Raw genomic sequence first — 20,452 nt, forward strand, 5'->3', positions numbered from 1 at the left:
CAATTGTAGCATGGTATTTCCTCGGAATCTTCTATAATCGTACCCATTTCGATAGTGGATTATAATATTTATTATTTAAAGATGTAGAGAAATGACAGGATGTCGTGAAGCAGAAGATTGTAAGATCTGTCATTTACTGTCACTATCTTAAATAGACTACAGATTAAAAAGTAGGTTTCATAATTATTTTTTTGTGTTACATCGATGAAATGGGTCGTGCAAATATATCTTCTGCGGTCTGCCGTGGTAATCTATACTAATATTATAAAGAGGAAAAGTTTGTAAGTATGTATGTATGTATGTATGTATGGTTTTCACGCAAAAACTACTGGACCGATTTCAAAAATTCTTTCACCATTAGAAAGCTGCATCTTTACTGAGCAACATAGGCTATATTGCATTTTCAAAAAAAATAGAGATCCTTACCAAAAATGCAATAATGTAACCCAAGGTGTAAAAAAATCCTCAATAAAAAATCTGTCATCGCGTGCGCTGCGGAATCTATTGAAGATAGAACAAAAAAATGTTCTACGGTATTATAGAATGGATCAATATCTACAAGAAAGTCCGCGATACCATATGTCCATCTTCAGTAGTTATGTTACTACAACATCTTTTTTACGTTTTCAAAGTAAATAGAAGTGCCGACAGTAATCAAACCATGTTATCGATACACATATATTAATCCTTATCCCATTAAATGATGTTTTATTATAGACTGTTTCAATACCAGCAAAATAATTTTTAAATGAAAAGAATTGGATATTCCATTCAAAAGATATAACGAATTTTTAAAAGTGTCAATCTACAGAAAATAGTAGGTATACTGTTCGAGCAAACCGTAGTGCGGGGGTCATGGAGGAATTCTACCAATATGCGTCTTGACGGAACACAGTGGGGTTTTGGTCGGTAGGAATCCGACATGACCCACGGCCCCTCCCCCGGAGGCCGTGGGTATCTATGAAAGATTTCCCCACTAAAACAAAAAAAAAGGCCGTAGTGCGGGACGGGTTAAAGGTGATTATCATGTGATTAAAAATTAAACCTATAGTCCGACCTATAGTAGACTTTTCACTGTAACGATATCGCTATCTATGCGGATGAAACCGCAGGGCATTGCTAGTAGAATATAAATGAATTCTTTTTTTTAACTTATTTGCCTTGTGACTCAGATATAACTTATAGCTATCTGCTAACGAAATACTTTACATGATGGGATCAGTAGGTACATCTGAAGTTTACCCCATACAAACATGCAAAGAACGAAACTTTGCCACATTTTATCAGTATAGGTATAAATAGTAAAAAATTAAATAGTATTTTCCCCTTTTGTTTCTATAGCTACCAGTCGTGAATTTTTGTATTAAAATCGTACGATTTTTCGTAAAATAAGATAAGAACACCTGTACGCGGAAGAATCATACATGAGGCATTTTATCAGATTTAATCTATGATTTTTGAAAATGAATCGCTTTATAATCCCTCGATAAAATATTATGAAATAATAACTCAAATTCAAAACTCTAATTTTAAATCTCTAACTCTAGTTTCAGTTGACAGACTTTTACAATAATAAGGTTTTGATATTAGGTAATTTAGAATCTTATAACTACAAGCTTTCCGCGCGCGGAATCGTCTGCTTTGTAGAAAACTTAACAAATAATATACTAGGTATAGCCTTCCTCAAGAACCACTCTATCTATTCAAGAAAAGAAAACCACCTCCAGAAAAAGAAGACCTCCTCCTAAGAAAACCTCATCAAAATCCGTTGCCTTGTTTTAAAGATCTAAGCATACACACACAGACGGCGGAAAGCAACTTTGTTTTATAGTAGGTATGTAGTGATACATCCCATATATTAGTTTTTCATTAATCTACACTAGAACTATTCACTACCATTTTATTCCTTATAATTTTTATCTGCTTCCCAAAATTCTGTCACACAGCAATACAGAACGTAGTTGGCTCATAAATATTCAATGGACCGAACTTTTGCACTAGCGTGTTCCAGTAACGAACGAACTAAAAATGAAGTCGTATTTTATAATTCATGCTGTAAAAATGGATAGTAGGCATGTATGAACATTTTTGAGTTACTATATAAATATTCATATTATTTTTTTTATAAAATCGGTAATAGTTATAGTAGTCAATAGCTACAATCTTCACCCACGTCTAAGTTATATGACCTGACTCTCGGACAATTTATTAGGTGGGTACAGCAGTAAATACATACCTACTAAAAGTTTTATTCCCTGTGGTTGAAAAATAGTACCTAAGAAAGTTTGAAAAATAGAAATGCTATATCATTAGAAACAATTAGATAATTGTAGAGCACATAACATCGACGCTTAATTAAAACATAATTCATAACTGTAACAAAACAACAATTGCGATACAAAATTGCACGCATTCAATTTTTTATCAGCATTAATACAAATATCCATTCACATACATATAAATCGCCGAAATAACAGCACATTCTGCTATTGTGAAATAAAATCCGTCAGTTTTAATCGGAAATATTTTCATTAAACACGCTCCGATAGGAAATAATTTCCGGATGTGTCGACAATTATATCGATACATTTAATACTGATAAACTGTGTACCGTTCCTTTTGTTCGTGTTAACTGCTTAACTTTAATGGTTATAATATTTATTTTTGGGTAGAAATATAATGATAGGCCCTAGGGTATCACGTTAATTAACGTTTATGATTCAATTTACTAAGGCATACCTAAATACAAAAACGTTTTAATGAGAGCTTTTAATTTCGTGAACGTATCCATAGGTGCTTTTCAAATGGCGCTATCAACAGGTTCGGATATAATATCAGAGATATCTCAGCGAAACTTAGATAAAATAATGTTGTGCAAGTACCAGAATTATCTGCCTAGCTGGTGTACAGAATAATACCTATGTTTTCCTGCAAATCCCCTTTTTTACTGGAACATTCTTAACTCATTGTTAAAAGACGATTAAACATTACACGATACACACATTCAAATGAGCATTACAGTACTTATACCACAAACTAGCTTACCGCCCGCGGCTTCGCCCGCTTTGTCTAAACCCTAATAAATTATATACTAAAACCTTCCTCTTGAATCACTATATCTATTAATAAATACCGAATGAAAATCCGTTGCGTAGTTTAAAAGATTTAAGCATACAAAGGGACATAGGGACAGAGAAAGCGACTTTGTTTTATACTATGTAGTGATGATAGTGAAGCAAGAAAAGTATTCTCGTTGAACGATTTAGCTCCAATTTTCCCACTACAGAATAGCGCTACAAACAAAATTGTTTACTAATTGAACAATACATAGTTCATACACCAAATATGAAGAGGTTTCTAACGAGCCATGTTGCTATAACGATTCTACATCTTAACTTTTGTTCCTAGTTAAAACTTGTGTTCTGTATTGTCAGATATGGAGTAATTGCTGTTCATGTTTTGGTAACAAGGGGCTACTATACTTTAGTAAATAGGACATAGGTAGGTATATACTGGTAATAATAAATATATGGGTATATACTTGTAACATTATATATAATTGAAAATTAATTAATACTTCTCGACTTCTCTTTTCTTAGTTATCACATAATTATGAAAACTTTAAATTACATTCGGCTTCTTTCTTAACTATCAATTGATGGTATGTTCTTGCTCCATATTTACTCTAAAAATAGGTTTTCATTTAGCAACAATTGCAGAAAAACCTTAGAAAATGTCATACGAATTTCCAGTAAAAAACGTAACAACGAGCGAATGAATCTAAGTATGAAAAACCACATAACAGTATTCCCTACTATTCTAAGCTATACCCAAATAGCACAGAAAACACGCATATGCATCTCCATGATTGAATATCATAGAATAAGAAGAAACAATAGTACTACAGTACTATTTACCTATGTTGAGCTTAGCAAATTACTCACGTTTCACAAAGCGCACATTATTGAAATGAGTGCATCGCTGTACTAGTTGACAAAGGGATAGTAACTTGATACAGATGTTTAGGATATTATACGTTAATGTATTAATTGGAACTGTAACACGATTACTAACAAACATTAATCTTATGTATATATAAAAATGAATCGCAAAATGTGTTGGTAAGCGCATAACTCGAGAACGGCTGAACCGATTTCGATAATTTTTTTTTATTATATTCCTTGAAGTACGAGGATGGTTCTTATGTAGAGAAAACGTAAATATGTACCACGGGCGAAGCCGGGGCGGACCGCTAGTTTTAAATATAATTAACAGAACTTTCTTAAACGCTGTCTCCATATTATACCTATACCTTTTCATCCATCACGATCTGAATCCGTAAAAAACAAATGCTGATAAGATACACATGAGATTTCTTCAGTAATTTTTAATTACAATGTGACATTATCATTGTATATTTTATCATCAATTTGCTATTATAATTTTCCACACCCGATCTAAAAGTTACCAAAGCAAAATTTACCAACTCTAGCACATTTACTCGTTACCTATTTCGTTTTAAGCTGTAAAATTTCAATTAATTACCCATTAAATCAACTTGCGTGTTAACATAATATTAATCAAATATGTCCCGATCATCAATCAATTTCAATCAAGCGTGCTAAATATTTTGAAGCGAAAACTGTTCGCGAAATGTAAACATGATAGTGTGAAATATAATGAGTATTTATTTAAATAATAAACATGGTAGAAAAGAACAAAAAAACAAACTCATTAAATCATTATTAACATTTTTTATTGAAATAATACTAATTAACTAATAATTATTTAAAAAATTTATTATATATTTGCAAATTGGTTAATATTTAATTAATTACATTGTTAAAAATTGTTTGTATTGCTATTGAACTTTTGTATATAGTGTATCGGGAAGGCACAGGCTCCTGTAACACAGCGAAAGCTATATTAGGAGTCTGGGGTCCTCTTTTTTTGTGTAATAAGAAAATTGTAACTTGATATTACTTACATAAGTAGCAGATACGAGTAGATTGGTTGGGATATCTTACCTGAAAATAAAAACAAGGATATAAGTTTAATATACAAATAATGATTATAAATAATGTACATAAACTTTCATATCAATTATCAAGTCAATATTCATTCTTCGCAGAAAGAATAAAAAATATCACTTACTAGCGGTCCGCCCCGGCTTCGCCCGTGGTACATATTTACGTTTTCTCTACATAAAAACTATCCTCGTACTTCAAGGAATATAAAAAAAAAGAATTATCGAAATCGGTTCAGCCGTTCTCGAGTTATGCGCTTACCAACACATTTTGCGATTCATTTTTATATATAAGATATTAAATGTATAATATTAAATACCTATAAAACCTACACAACGTGGGAAAAACGTGATTTCTAATGTATATGGCTTATTTTTTAAAACTATCGTTTACTCTTGGTCCATGTAATATTGGATACAATTTCACTTATCTTCTTCTTATATATAAAAATGAATCGCAAAATGTGTTGGTAAGCGCATAACTCGAGAACGGCTGAACCGATTTCGATAATTCTTTTTTTATTATATTCCTTGAAGTACGAGGATGGTTCTTATGTAGAGAAAACGTAAACATGTACCACGGGCGAAGCCGGGGCGGACCGCTAGTATACTATAAAATTACATGTCATGTAGTAACTAGTGAACTGATTAAAATAAAAGATAAATAATACCAAAGATTACTCTGGAAAAACAAAATTCTGCTATCATTATAAACTCAAGTCTGTAAGAGCTGAGGATTTTTTATTCAGTTGTATTTTGAACTGTATTTTGTCACGAAATATCCTTTATATTAAATTCCTTATCGGATATAAAGTAAAGCAATCGGCTAGTCATCTTATAGTATTATCGTAATTATTTAATCCCAAAAAGCAAACAACTTATTATTGTAGCGATGTCAAAGCTAATGAGTGACGTCACGATTAACGCAATCACGAATTATCCGATATGGCTGCATCAATGGGAGTGATTTTCCTCACAATTGAGAGGATTCTAGGCTTTAATAACACTTACGAATTATTGGGCCATTTTATGTGAGAGAAGCGGGTTAAATTGTGTAGGTGATTTGAGTATTTAATTGTAAACATATGACCATTAAAATATAAGTTTTGATATTTTTGGCTAAAACAATTGCGTCCTTACTATACGTATATTTATAGTTTTCATTTTGTATACAATTTTCCGTCCTCTTATTCACTGTTCAAGTCTTGTATTCGCACAAAAACATAATTTAGACATAGAGTTACCTATTAAAAATCAAAAAGAAAATGGCGGACAGGATTGCTTTCGTATGTATAGTTTTAAATTATGAGTTCACATTAGCCACAATCGTCTTTTATATACAAGAAATTATATTCTTTTCTCGCCGTTATATAATTACGATATCTTATTATTAAATAATGATGTGGAAACAACTACTGTTTTATCTAATTAAATTTTGTTCGTTTTATCTAATCCTATCTATATCATAAAATAGTTCGCTATAATATTTTAAATAACAAAAACAATAGAGCTTAGTTTAAAAATAATAATTAATATTAATTGTTTTATTGCCTATGTTTTTGCTATTATCTAAATCTTTTAGGTACAATAAATAAATTTGGAAACGTTGACAGGATATACTCAGATTATAAGAAGGGAACACGTGAAGAACACATATCTATCATGTTTCATTGATATAAACGAATAGAAAAATGTTGACAAAATTAAAAAAATATGAGGCGTGTAGAAAAAAAAGACGGATTGCACTCCGGGAGTTCCGGCAGAAGTGAAAACTTGAATATTAACGTTGAGCATGTTTGATATCCATCCATCTTACGCTTTTTCGATCAGGCCACGTGTCCTGACGCGAGTTTAAGATTTTATACCCAACACCGCTAAAGAAGTTTTCACTTTAATTACTAGATTTTTCTTTATAATTGGATAGCTGCCTTTCTTAGAAAGAAATAGCTGCCTCAGCGTTTGTAGAAGTTATGATATTCTAAATAATGTCATACCTACCTGGGTAAGAAATAAGAATACAGGAAGGACCATATATTAGAATGGTAGGAACGTGATGCGCAAACTAAAAATAAAAAAATTCAGAATTTGTATAAAGATGAGAATATTATTGTTTGAGTAAAGATATCAATAGTAGGTATCTAAACTTCTATATGTTGGCCCAAGCCTAGCTAGGGCCAACATAAAGATTTAATCGTAAATTAGTTTAATGATTGTATCTATCAGCAAATACAATTTTAGCCAATGAAAAGAACGAAAAAAAACGAAACATTGTCTTTTTGCAAAAGTTAAAAGCTATACCGTAATTTTTTACTCAACCGACCTTTAAACAAATAAATAAATCGTAAACAGCCTGTACAATATTTTGGACTTTTATTTCAACTAAAATTTTGAATGAAACAATATCACAAGCCTTAAGCCAGGACGTATTAGAAAACGATAACACACATGAGGATAACAAAACGTAAAGATAAACAAATTTGCGTATGATTAAATAGATACCACGTTCAAACACAACACTAGTAAACGACCGTGACTTTCAACGGTTCATATAATCAGTTACACACAAAAATCACTGATTAGGTATTAAAATATAATTACTAACGAACAAAACACGAACGTAATGATAAATCTTGCGATCTTTAAATTAGTTTCGGATTAAGATAAGGGTTTTTTATAAAAACATAACGTATTAGGGAGAGGCGACAAACGTAAAAAAATTATGGTCCGCGGTTTAGCTGCATTGTTGGTTCTTGTATTGTGTGTCCACGCCTCGACCTCTGAGGAGGCGGGCAGACGCGGCGGGATCACTACTGTAAGTATCTATGCGTATCTATACTAATGAGTTAAGGTTTGTTTGTTTGAACGCGCTGATGTCAGGAACAGCTCGGATTGGAAAATTGTTTTGTTTAGGATTGTACTTTCAGTATGGAAGTAAGTACAAAATGACGTTAGCATAATATAAAGTAGCTTCTAAATGTGATATTCTTACAAATAGTTTTTCTCAAATTAATACGGGTGCCACAACAGGGCACAACTTGTTAATTAGACCTAGTAGATCCAAAGAGGAAACCATATAATCGTGTCCTAAGATATGTCCCTGGATAGCGCTATTACTGGACTACGAGGAATTGCCCGGATAGCTCAATTAAATGTCAAAAGAACCAAATTTGTGATTGCTTTACATATTTCCGTTAACCACATACTATTTTATCTTTTTAATAAATTTGCATTCAATTCTCTTATACCACGTATTGTAATGTCTCTTCCAGTATCATCCGTTCTGCCTAAAAAAAAAAGTGAAGTCCCGTGTCTCCTAGTGGGGTAAGGGGCAGATGCATTATCCATACATCTGTTTCACTGATCGATTTTCATTAGGGACAAGTAGGTGATCAGCCTTCTGAGTCCTGCCAGACCGAGACATTTTTTTTTCTTCGTCTCCACCGGGAATCGAATCCAGGACCCCTCGGTTTTACGCTCATGCATCAACCACTGTACCAAGGAGGCGGTCCATTCTGCCTAACAATAAGGAAATTACGATTAGTTTTAAATCCTCAAAAATATGGTTTTGTGGAATTACACGAAAACGATAAATGTATTAGCTACAATTATCTATGTGATAATATCACTTCTACTAAATAAATATTATCTACGTAATTCATTCATGAATGAATTTCCACCAAAAAATTAAATTTTAATATAGAATAAATGTTTTTAAATAAGTTGAAATTAAATGTAACAAATCACTGCCGGTAATTAACGGATAAAGCTTATCTGATTCGCTATCACCGTTGAATACTATTTGCAATATTGATATAATAATCAAATTAATTTAAAATTATTATCAAAAATATATTCAGTAGCCAATATATATTCATTATTTCAACTGCATAAAAGTTTTCGAATCAGCACAGTATGCCATCAATAATTTTTACGATAAATAAAACAAAGCAAGATAGAGTTATATTGAGAATAAAATAAAGCACATTTTGCATACCTACTACTACAATATGTCATATTATTCCTTAGTTTTCCCCGCATTTTAAAAAGTCATCGAGTACGGACCTCTTCTAATTACATAAACGAGCAAGAAATTTATTAAGCTATTGCATAGCTTCTATCGCGGGCCTTGAGCGCGGGGACCGAATCCAGAAATTTAGTAACGAAAAACACGCTCCCCACTCCGACGGGCGCGGAGGTGTGGCTTGAAGGCATAGCATGCAATAGCTTTACCGCGGCAGTCCCCGAGTGCCATACGTCTTTTTTAATCAATGCCTTAATTCCAGCACGAAAGAATATTAAGGGACGGCTATCCCTCCGAATACTATGACGTCACCACGGAAGATGGATACATTCTACAAATAAACAGGATTCCACGTGGAAGGAATGACTTCAACAATTTCCGCGGCCGGCCCGTTGTTTTCTTGATGCACGGCCTGCAGGGGTCTGCTAACTCGTATATAGGAATTGGTCCTGAAAACAGTATTGGTACGTGCCCTTTGGATAATTATCAATATTTTTTTTAAAAAAGAAGCATGAAGAATTAATTTTATCGCACTAATTTTACAACAGATTCTCTCTCTATCTCGTACATCAAGCCCGATTTTTTTAATTTTAGTGTTAGATATAATCAATGCCCATTGATTTTAATACCCAATATAAAGCTGAAGAGTTACTTATGGATGAAGACTACGTATAGGCTACTTAACGTCATGTAAGACGTAGGCAAAATCGTGGTATAGCTTATTTTTAATAATAACATTCAGCAGAGTTTGAATTGACCGTCTTCTTGAAAATGTCTGAAGGCAATGAATCCAAAAACATACTAGATAATATACATTATTGCATATTATTGTTATATCATTCGTCGCTGATTAAAATAATTAGCTATCTTTTTTATTATCCTTCCTTGTGCAACGATAAAAGAAAGACGCTAAAGTCCAATCAGATTGTCGAACCCTTCTTAGTTTATTGTCTGATAAACATTAATTTCTATACAAATGAACTTCCATGTTTTCTTTATAGCCTGCGTTCTTTTCTCTGTTTATTATCTTATAAACGGTTTAGTTAATATTGTGTTTATAGCTTTACATACTCATAATAAACTCTGTTTTCTTTGCAGCTTATGTCCTCGCTAATGTCGGTTTCGACGTTTGGATCGGTAACGCGAGAGGCGTCGAGCAATCCCGCCGCCACGTTTCCCTCGACCCTGATGGTCTCTTCTCCAAACGTTCCTTCTGGGATTTCACTTTCGAAGAGATCGCTTTGATCGATTTGCCCACTATGATCGACTTCGTTCTCAACTTTACGAATCAACAAAAACTCCACTACGTCGGCCACTCCCAAGGCGGCACTGTGTTCCTCATCTTGAATTCGAGGAAACCCGAATATAACAATAAGTTCATCTCTGCTCACCTTTTGGCTGGTGTTGGATACCAAAACCACTTCCCCAGCAAGATTTTGACCAAGGCTGCTGATGACGTTGATCAAATCTATGTAAGTTGGTGTGACATCTACTATTTATTAAGGCTTATCAAACAAATTCCTTGCAATGACTAAACAAGTTAACTTCATTTATGAAAATATCACTACATATAAATAGGTCAATCAAAGAATCTACAGTTCCCACTGTCGACATTTTTATCAATCCACTTGATTTGCCCATATTTTTGCATAACTACTTCATATTAACACATGCAACACACAATAAAATTCGAAACGCAATGGGAACAATAAAAATATTTATTCGATATTGTTACGATGTGTGACAATTTCGTAATTATTGATTGTTCAATCAATCAACCGGAATAACACAAAACAATTGTGAAAGCCCATGATGAAGAGAATAAATAAAAATGTTCATTGAAAACAATATATTACTGGTTACAATACTGTTTGCAATATGTATGCTGTCGTAATAAAATATTAATTAACCTAATTTTTTTTTTCAGAGTTTAGCCCGTCTGGTCGGTGTAGTGGAATTATTAGGACCAGGCAAGTTCAGCTTTAGCGAAGACATTGAAGAAATTAAAGAGAAGGTGCAAGAATATCAATCACGTGGTCTTATTTCATTAATTCTCGAAAACTTGATTGCAGCCATAGAAAATGCCTTGGTAAATATACCTTTTTTTGTTAAAACTACCTATACAAATTTATTTGTTTACATGATCTATTGATTTTTTTTTTTTTACTATTACTAATTAAGGAATTTACTGTTTTATGCGTAACATGAGCGTACTTAAGAACTGCCATATTGTCAAAAGTCCTATTCTTGGTGACGTTAAAAAACAATTTTCTACTTTCAGGATGAGCTCTCTCGCGGCAAGGAAATGGTAGCCGGAGCTGCTCTCAAACAGTACGGACACTTCGGCCAAAATATCAGAGACAAGCGCTTCAGAAGCTGGGACTATGGTATTTTGGAGAACTTGATTAGGTACGGAAGGATAACACCTCCCGACTACAACCTTAGAAACATTAATGTGGACACAGTCATGCACTACACGGTCGGAGACAATCTGCTACACGAGAGAGACGTCCTGGCGATGGCAAGGCACATGCCCAACTGTAAAGTGCGCAGGGTTGCAAGAAGAAGCTTCTCCCATACTGACTTCGTAATGTCCGCTGATTCTAGGGAATTAGTCACAGACTTCATCGTCGACGATCTTGTGAGGAGGGTTTAGGTTAAGATGCATGAACAGGATTAAATTATTTCAGCAGCATATATACTTTTTTATTTATGACTAGCTAGATAGATCTGTTTTCTGTTATTAAATGTGATATTTTTACCACAAACGCTTTTTTATTGTACCTATATTGCAAGATGGCACTAGTTATATGAACAACCCTTGAATACAATTATTAGGATTTCGAACATTTAAAGACATTGAAGGCTTTACATGGATAATAATAAATAATTCATTGGTAGCTTAGCTTCCAGTAGTTATACTATTAAACTTTAAAGATAATGTTAACATACTGATGAAAGATATTAGGACAAATGTGTTACTAGTAGTAGCAAGTAGTTTGTGTGAATTAGTTTTCGTTTAAATCGTTTTTGCAGGTCTTTTTGGTGAAATTTACTTAGACAGGCTCTACTTTTTGTATCAGGTGAATTCAATTTAAAATGTGATATGCAAAAGAAGATTTCTTTTTAAATGTTCATATTACGTTTATCCCTTTTTCATCAACATTAATATAGATACTAAAGTCTGTATCAGATTATTTTAGCGATATGCTTATCTCTATTAATAACTAACTGTTCAACCCGGATCCACGCAACTACGCCTTGTTTATCAGTCTTTCAAATTCTTATCAGTTATTATCCTAATCCTAGTTAATATGCGACTTTATTATGCTTTGGTGGCTTTGATTGACGTCGAATGTTTGACATCTAGGAAAACAAATATTAGGAAAAGAAAAGTAAATTTTCGTTCTGATCGTATTTTGCGTAATAAAGTAATTTACACCACATTACATTCTACATTATAACAGTAGTAGGATATAAAACTTGGTAGAAGCAGATAGCCTAATTTTATTGTGAAAACATTAAACAATGCTGAACCGAGAGGATTAGGAAGGGAATTCAGTATGGAGAATTATAATTTTTTTTATTGTCTATATAATATTATAAAGAGGAAAGGTTTGTAATTATGAACTACTGGACCGATTTCAAAAATTCTTTCACCATTAGAAAGCTGCATCTTCACTGAGCAACATAGGCTAGGTTTTATCCAGAAAATCCCACGGGAACGGGAACTATGCGGGATTTTCTTTGAAGACGCGGGCGAAGCCGCAGGCGGAAAGCTAGTATGTTATAACTTTCAATATAGTATGCTTTTGCATTTTTTTGCTTTATCTGTGCTAAGCGGCTGTAACTTTTGATTGACTGGCTTTTGGTTGATGTTTTTAGCTAATCGCAAAACACATTACTTGCCTGGTATTGCCTTCCGCGTGATACAAAGCCTTCCTCGATAAATGGACTATTTAATGGTGAAATAAAATTTTCAAGTCGAACTGTGATAGTGCTTCCTTAGATTAGTGGATTCAAACACAAAAAATCTTCAGCTTTATAAATAAAACACACGCATTATATTTTTACAAATATCCAATTTAGGTCAATTTAAGACCTTATAATAAATACGCGATCAATTTCATGACCCATTATATTTTTTTATCCACTTGATATTAATTAATCCAATTATGCTTGAATTACTCTTAATCCCGAAAATTAAAAACCAATAATTTGGAGATAAAAAGAAAGGCGCTACTGATTAAATTCAGTGCATTTGATTGTATAAAATATGTAAAACGAATACACATTTTGAATTTCCTTTTTAAATCTAATCTCTTATTTAGTCTTTTAAATCGATCTAAAACACAGAAATAGTTACCCTTAAATATATAAAACTATGGGAACCATGTAAAAGTGGGTGAAAATTGTGTATCGTGAATCGGTTACTTACTAATATACAGATGAAGCAAATAAAACCGAATAAAACATAACGTGATTGCGATGAAATTTAAAATCCAAGTTTACGACTTTTTGAGTCCTGGTCTTAATCGCATTATCCACTAATAAATTATCATCAAACGTGAGAATATCGCCTTTGGCATTTATAATTTACAGCCCATATATTATGTTATAAGGCTACTGTTTTTATATCGTGTATCGGTAAAGATATCAGAGTTTATGGTCAAGGGATATTGTTAACATTTTTATCACATGTTATGAAATACGAACGAACTTTCCTGATTAATAGATTGCTTTTGTTTCATTGATGATTATGATTAATGTAACAAGAGTGAATGAACATATGCCCTCGATAAATGTTTGGTTTAGCTTGATATTGCATTCATACCAATACAATGGAGATTGGAGGTGATTTTTTGCAATTGGTTCATTATTTCGTATTAATAATTTGAAAGTTATTACATTAGGAAAGCATCTACTGTTTCTTCCTGGCTTGATACATTTATTTAGAAATGAATTATAATGCTACATTCATTATAATTCGTTTCCAATTACTCAACACTAGTTTAGTAACGTCAAAAATAGAGAGGTCCGTCCCATTTCGGTCACAACACCAGGTAACACTGGTTTTCATACATGCAAAAATAAATGAATAAAATAATGCAAAAGTGAATCAGGAAATAAAATAATGATTATTGATTGAGGATTAGATAGTTTAGAAGGAAACCTATTGAGGAAAATACGTGACAAAACCGACACAGGGACAAAGTAAATTATTTAACGACATGTGACGTCTATCGACCAGCACTTAGCAAGGGTGGTGGATTAGAAGAATTCAATTACAAATAACCAACCAAAAAACTAAAATTCAGTGACGATCGTTAAGGTATGGAATGTTTTAAATCTATTATACTTATACGTTTTTCAGAATAGAATAGTTTTTAAAGTGAAACTTTTTTTACATCGTCTCAAACTTTTTGGTCTGTGTAGCGCATGTCGCGTGACGGTCGGCTGCCGAGTAGGTATAAAGCAGTGTTCGGAAAGCTTCACTTTTACCGTGGTTTCATAAAACCACACAACATTTTTACCTATAGGTATAAAAGCTTTTCCATGCGCTGATATAAGGCGACATTTTCTTTTATAACATTTGATTACAGGGCCTATGTTGTAACGATAACACGATAAATACAAAAAGATGTTCAAGGATACGAAAAAGCTAGAAACGACGTTGTTACTGTTAACAATAAATAGAAAACAAACTGATTTTACAATTGTAATTTAATTCTATTGTTGTTCGTAAAATAAGTCGCAAATCTTTAACGCGTACAATCTTTATAACAATGTACCTAATCAAATAAATGATTGTCTTGACCAATCAATTTTCTTACTTGTCACTAAACAATCAGAAATTAATGCAACATCAAAAGGATATTGCATTCATGATATCAAAATGAACTGATTCCATCCAATCAATTTATTGTTTTGGTTGATAATGTCATTATTGTATAATCAGCTGACGCACTGTCTAGTTTTCCTGTGAGAAAAATGTTAACACTAATTTTAGTCCTCGGATTCGCTCGAGTAGAACATAATATGTTCGTATAGTTCAGATTATAATGTATCGGTGTATCAAATTGAATCACATGCGATACGTGTTTAGCGTTTGATTTAATATTTTTCGTATGGTATGGTATATTATAGGTATACTTGATTTGCTGTGGTCATAGCATGTTATATAGTTTACTGCCTTATAACCACCCCTTGCCATCGTCGATGTAAACCAAAATATTTTCCATTTGGAACCTAAGATTTCCTGCCATCAGGTCACACAAACAAACAGACTTTCAGGCTTTACAATATAAGGATAGATGGTATCTCCATAATAATCAAGCAACGTGCAAAACTCAGCCAATTAATGCACAAATTAGAAGATTGATAAGGGAATGAACCACGCGTCATGAACTCTATTATTGTCGAGATACCATATCAGTTGGGTGGACTTAAAAGGGATTGTTTTTGAGGAAACGTTGTCATTAATCATACAGACATGCTGGGGATACTGTCGATAGCTTGCCTTGTGGTGACCATACAGGCTTTGCCCACTGATGTAGGCTCCAACAAATTGTACAAGATTGTAAGTCCTATTCAGTTTTGTTAGATGCACAAGCGGCTTTGTTTGCAGAGAAATGTATAAGCTAAAAAGTTTTGCTCAAATCAATCAAATTTGTTCAAACTGAAATCCGATAATGATAGGGAATAATATTGTTGTATAGTTCAAATGATACATTTTATGAAGTATTTACCAGAAAATTTAACGACCTTGTTCTTTTCAATGATAGATAATAACTGCAGTTTTATGCAAACTGGGAAAATTAAAAAATCTAAACTAAAAGTAATCCTTAGAAACAATAAAAACTATCAACATCTCAATTTTTACATTATTCTAATAAGTCTAATATTATGTCATTATTATAAATCTTACATAATAATTAATAAAAAATGATATCTTCATATTCACCCAACCGTCTTTTAAATTTCAGCATGAAAAGATCATCGAAGAAGGATACCCAGTAGAAACTCATGATGTCGTGACAGAAGATGGTTATATCCTGGAATTAATCAGGATACCATATGGAAAAAAGGGTAAAGATGCAATCGTTAGACCACCAGTGCTTCTTATGCATGGTCTATCTGACTCTGCCGCTGCATACATCTCTTTGGGACCAGACAGTCTCGGTAAGCAAACTTATTTACACTTAAAAACACAGCTGTCCACGGATGGCAATGTAATTCCAGAATGAAGACAATGCTCACTATCTTATTTCTACAATCTCATTGCAATCTTATCTTGGATATCTTTGTGATGTCAAGTAGCAAGGATAATAACCAAAATACTGCAAGATATAAACAATGATACTTGTCTCATCAAATTTCAAATCTTATATAATTCAATATAAAATTTTAAAATCTTTAAAAAAGTGGACGATGTTTAAATCAATTAAACGTTTAAAAATAAGTGACAATAGAATAGCGATGGAGATTCAAAGGAACTAAAGACGCAATATTTCCACAGCTTACAATCTCGTAGAAGAAGGTGCTGACGTATGGTTGGGTAACGCGAGAGGAGTGGCCAATTCACGTCGCCACATCAAACTAAACCCCGACGATGAAAAGGAAAAGTTTGAATTCTTCGACTTCACTTTCGAGGAAATCGGAATGATTGACCTTCCCGCCATGATTGACTATATTTTAGAGAAGACAGGAGAGAAACAGGTTCACTACGTCGGACATTCGCAGGGAGGAACCGTCTTCCTGATCCTTAACTCTATGAGGCCAGAATACAATGACAAAATTTCATCAGCTCATTTGCTCGCAGGAGTCGGCTATCAAAATCACTTCCCAAGTAGTGAATTAAGAATAGCAGCCATAAGTACTGATTTGCTTTATGTAAGTATAAGTTTTATGAAACCAACGTAATACTCTGTCCTTGAAACGGAACTTTGATGTTATTTTTAGCATCCATTTGATGAGTGTTTTATATTTAGTTTTATGTCAAAATTATTAATCTTAAAAGCGTCGTCGAAATCCTTTTATTGTGTGTATTTCAGAAGTTATTTATTATCATGGAAGTTATATTTAAGATTTGATCAATATTTCTAAAAAAACAGTGCGATTTATTCTTGTTAATCCTGTACAAACATAATAACAAGTATTTGTATGAACATTGCAGTCGCTCGGAGTTTCTCTAGGATTTGTAGAGGTCCTAGGGCCTAACTGGGGCAATCAAATCACTGAACTGCAAACACTCAACGCCTGTGCCTCCACCGAGGACGATGGAGGAGTCTGTTCAAGATCATCTCTGGACGATATTATTGTGAGTAAACCGATCTAGATACTATAACGAAATATTAATTTAGCCTTTTTAACAGTTGAATTTAAACGTATTTTTCGTAAATAATTTATTTGTTTACTTAATGTTTTAATAAGCAATTATGGTACAAGACATTGAGTCTCCTATGACGTCTTTACCATAAAATTTATATCCACATCGAATCATTAACATTTGCCCACCATTACAGAAAGATATCCTGAACCCCAGCGAGCTCTTGCCCGGATCGGCGTTGAAGCAGTTCGCGCACTATGGCCAAAACATCCGTGATAAGAAGTTCCGTCGCTGGAGCTACGGTCTCATCAGCAACCTGTCCAAATACGGGTCAATAACCCCCCCAGAATACGACCTCTCAAAAATAACCGTCGACATTACTATGCATTACACAGTCAATGATATGCTCCTGGATGAACAGGACGTTTTGGGCATGGCTGCTGTTATCCCGAATGCTTCAGTTAGAAGAATCCCAAGAGAATCCTTCACACACACAGACTTTGTTACCGCTGATGACGCTAAAGAACTCGTGGTTGATTATATCGTTAACAGCTTATCCGCCTTTGTTAGATAAACATTTGATACTGCTATCTTGTCTTTATTATTTTCTGTCACTTTCTATAAGCATACAAAATAATCGATAATAGATACCTATCTTATATATCTGTCGTGAAGTATAAAGGAAGTTTAACTAAGCCAAAATAATATAAATTATACGATTAAAGTATACTCTAACAAATAGTGGCAACTAGGCTAATTCAAACTACACACAAACGATAACGAGATCCACTTCCATTTAAGCAGACGATACAAAAACTTCCATACAATTCACTTGTAATTTTCCTAAAGAAAGCGATAAAACTGATTAATCACACAAAAATCCAAAGTATTCAGATCGTAAATCCATGTTCCTAGCAGACGTAAATACAAATAAGGAAGTAAACAAGCTAATTCGTCTTTATTTAATGTCACACGACTCCGTAAATATTCATAAAAACTCGCTTTTATCGCACCACCTGGTTTACCGAGCTGACAGTTTTTAATACCTTTATTTTGAACTAAATAATGCTGATCCCGGGATATTATGATTTGTGTGTGGTTATAAACTTGTTCGACGATGATTTTACGATATTTTGTGATCTAGTGATCGTAAAATCTGTTTAAAAGGTAACGGCCGCAGCTGTATGAATGTGAATACATATTTGATTCCAAACGATTGAACAAAGACTATATTTTGAAATAAACATTCTATCGTTCACGATATTACATACATTTTCGTGATTGGAGAGGCATTGGAACAAACAAATATATAAAAAAAATCACGACTTTAATGTACCAACAGCATCTACATTATATACTTATTTAATTATTAAAAATAATAAAAACATTCTAACAAAAAGCGCGAAAGACTAACTATAAAGAGACTAGTGGAAGATAATATTTTTTCTCAGTTTTCTTCTAAAAAGAGCATATCCCATTCAGAGCACATATCATTCCCGATTGGCATAATCTAAATTTTCTACCCTTCCGACTAGATTTAGGAACTAAATAAAGCACTGATTTCTACTTGTCTCAAATGTGTTTGTGCACCGGACTTACAGTGATTAAAAGTGCTATTGCTGTGAAGTTATCGCACCATTTCCTATACAGGGGACTTGGCAGCGGATCGTATCGCTTCACATTAGATACGGGAATTGTGCTGAGGAACTCTGAGTCGGTATAGATACTGGGTTTATAGGGTGCAATGTTTGATTAGTTTTTAAGAAATCTTGTCATCTAATCTATGTGAGAATTAGAGAAATTAAAGAATTTTTAATGTGAAGTATACTTATATTACAATATGCTTAAGTGTAAGTTCCGCTATCACAGTAACTGTTGTACTAATTTAGATAAGTTGCGGATCTGCGTACTGTAGGGTATTGGCCCTCTACAAACTACCAAGATTATAATTAATCTAATGAACAGTCAAATAACTTACGAGGTTCATGCTACAATGGTCGTTGTGGATAAGTTAACAGTGAAATATTATACGTCGACTATTAATCTCTAAATTCATCAAATTCAAAGAAGATCATGCTATTCCAAAAAATATTTAACATTGAAACATTTATAAACTGTCCAAAGTTACAAAGACCAATAAACTCAAATAAATCAAAGGAATTTAACTTACACGTTTATTGTCTACAATATTCGTATCACGTATAATTCGATCCCGAAACTACTCCAAAGGGACGGCGTTCTGCAAACGAAGTAACATTTTGCTCGAATCGTCTAATATTTCATTGGTTATTCCGTGATAGGCTTGGATATTGCCTTAATGTCTATAGGGCACCACTTAAGGATATATTTATTTATGAATTCCTCAAACGTGTGGAGGACAATGTTCTGGACTTGATGGTCGTTTTTAATACAGCTTTTAAGGAAGAAAATGGGCTAAAATATAACTGGATCTAACGCAAAACGTATCGTGACAAATAAATAATACAAAACTTATATGAGTGTATAAATTTACCATATAATAGCATAAATATATGCGCTCGAATTGAAGACCTCTTCGTTTTGGAAGTCGCGTCGGTTTAAAACATACTAGTATATTTTCTTTTTTTAATTTACCATACACAGACAGAATTACGAATTTATTCGAATGTCTAATTATTCTCACATTGTATGTCCCTATACCTACAAACATACCTACCCGTACTTGTGTCTACAAAATTAATAGTAGAAAGAAAGAACGTTCGAGAGACAAAAGCGTTCCATCTAGTTATTGTCACATTGTATAAATGAAGTCTAAAATTATTCAGCGCAAGTCCTGGAACTAGCGAACTGAGGCACACGTGCGATCCGATACGCAGGAGTGAATTTCACAAATTTCACCATCCACTGCTTTCAATTAATTAAAATAGTTTGAGCGACGTGCTGCGAAATGTTCAGTGTATATTGAATTGATTGCTGCGCAGTTTTATCGCGATATGATTTATGAAATGTTATAACGATGAGTTGTTTTCTTAAATTTTCAAAGCGCGGATCGGCGTAGTGCTACGTTAAGTTTACGTAGCTCCAAAGCGTAGGCATT

At 33.3% G+C, this 20,452-nt stretch overlaps 3 protein-coding genes across 3 annotated transcripts in view; 2 read left to right on the plus strand and 1 right to left on the minus strand.

Annotated features, from left to right (window-relative positions):
* Positions 1–20,452, minus strand: part of Sdc (Syndecan) — a 298,382-nt gene that overhangs the window by 120,301 nt on the left and 157,629 nt on the right. The gene's annotated exons all lie outside the window — the stretch shown is intronic.
* Positions 7,576–11,810, plus strand: LOC149487507 (lipase 3-like). Its single transcript, XM_089695776.1, has 5 exons — positions 7,576–7,838; positions 9,310–9,511; positions 10,146–10,519; positions 10,975–11,136; positions 11,329–11,810. Exons 1-5 carry the CDS (start codon positions 7,746–7,748, stop codon positions 11,701–11,703), a joined length of 1,206 nt encoding a protein of 401 aa, XP_089551902.1. The 5' UTR covers positions 7,576–7,745; the 3' UTR covers positions 11,704–11,810.
* Positions 15,541–17,964, plus strand: LOC149487508 (lipase 3-like). The gene is made up of 5 exons (XM_089695854.1): positions 15,541–15,627; positions 16,034–16,229; positions 16,567–16,940; positions 17,224–17,367; positions 17,573–17,964. The coding sequence occupies exons 1-5, from the start codon at positions 15,541–15,543 to the stop codon at positions 17,948–17,950; spliced, it is 1,179 nt and encodes a 392-aa protein (XP_089551980.1). The 3' UTR covers positions 17,951–17,964.

The sequence above is a fragment of the Colias philodice genome, chromosome 6, assembly GCF_061535455.1.
Source record: "Colias philodice isolate Cphi_HAF_F1 chromosome 6, ilColPhil1 Martin Lab GWU primary, whole genome shotgun sequence".
Lineage (NCBI taxonomy): Eukaryota > Metazoa > Arthropoda > Insecta > Lepidoptera > Pieridae > Colias > Colias philodice.

Coding starts and splice junctions, on each gene's coding strand:
- LOC149487507 (XM_089695776.1), top strand. CDS start 7,746: ATGGTCCGCGGTTTAGCTGCATTGTTGGTTCTTGTATTGTGTGTCCAC. Junction 9,512..10,145: donor TGGTCCTGAAAACAGTATTG/GTACGTGCCCTT, acceptor TTTTCTTTGCAG/CTTATGTCCTCGCTAATGTC. Junction 10,520..10,974: donor ATGACGTTGATCAAATCTAT/GTAAGTTGGTGT, acceptor TTTTTTTTTCAG/AGTTTAGCCCGTCTGGTCGG.
- LOC149487508 (XM_089695854.1), top strand. CDS start 15,541: ATGCTGGGGATACTGTCGATAGCTTGCCTTGTGGTGACCATACAGGCT. Junction 16,941..17,223: donor TAAGTACTGATTTGCTTTAT/GTAAGTATAAGT, acceptor TGAACATTGCAG/TCGCTCGGAGTTTCTCTAGG. Junction 17,368..17,572: donor CATCTCTGGACGATATTATT/GTGAGTAAACCG, acceptor CCACCATTACAG/AAAGATATCCTGAACCCCAG.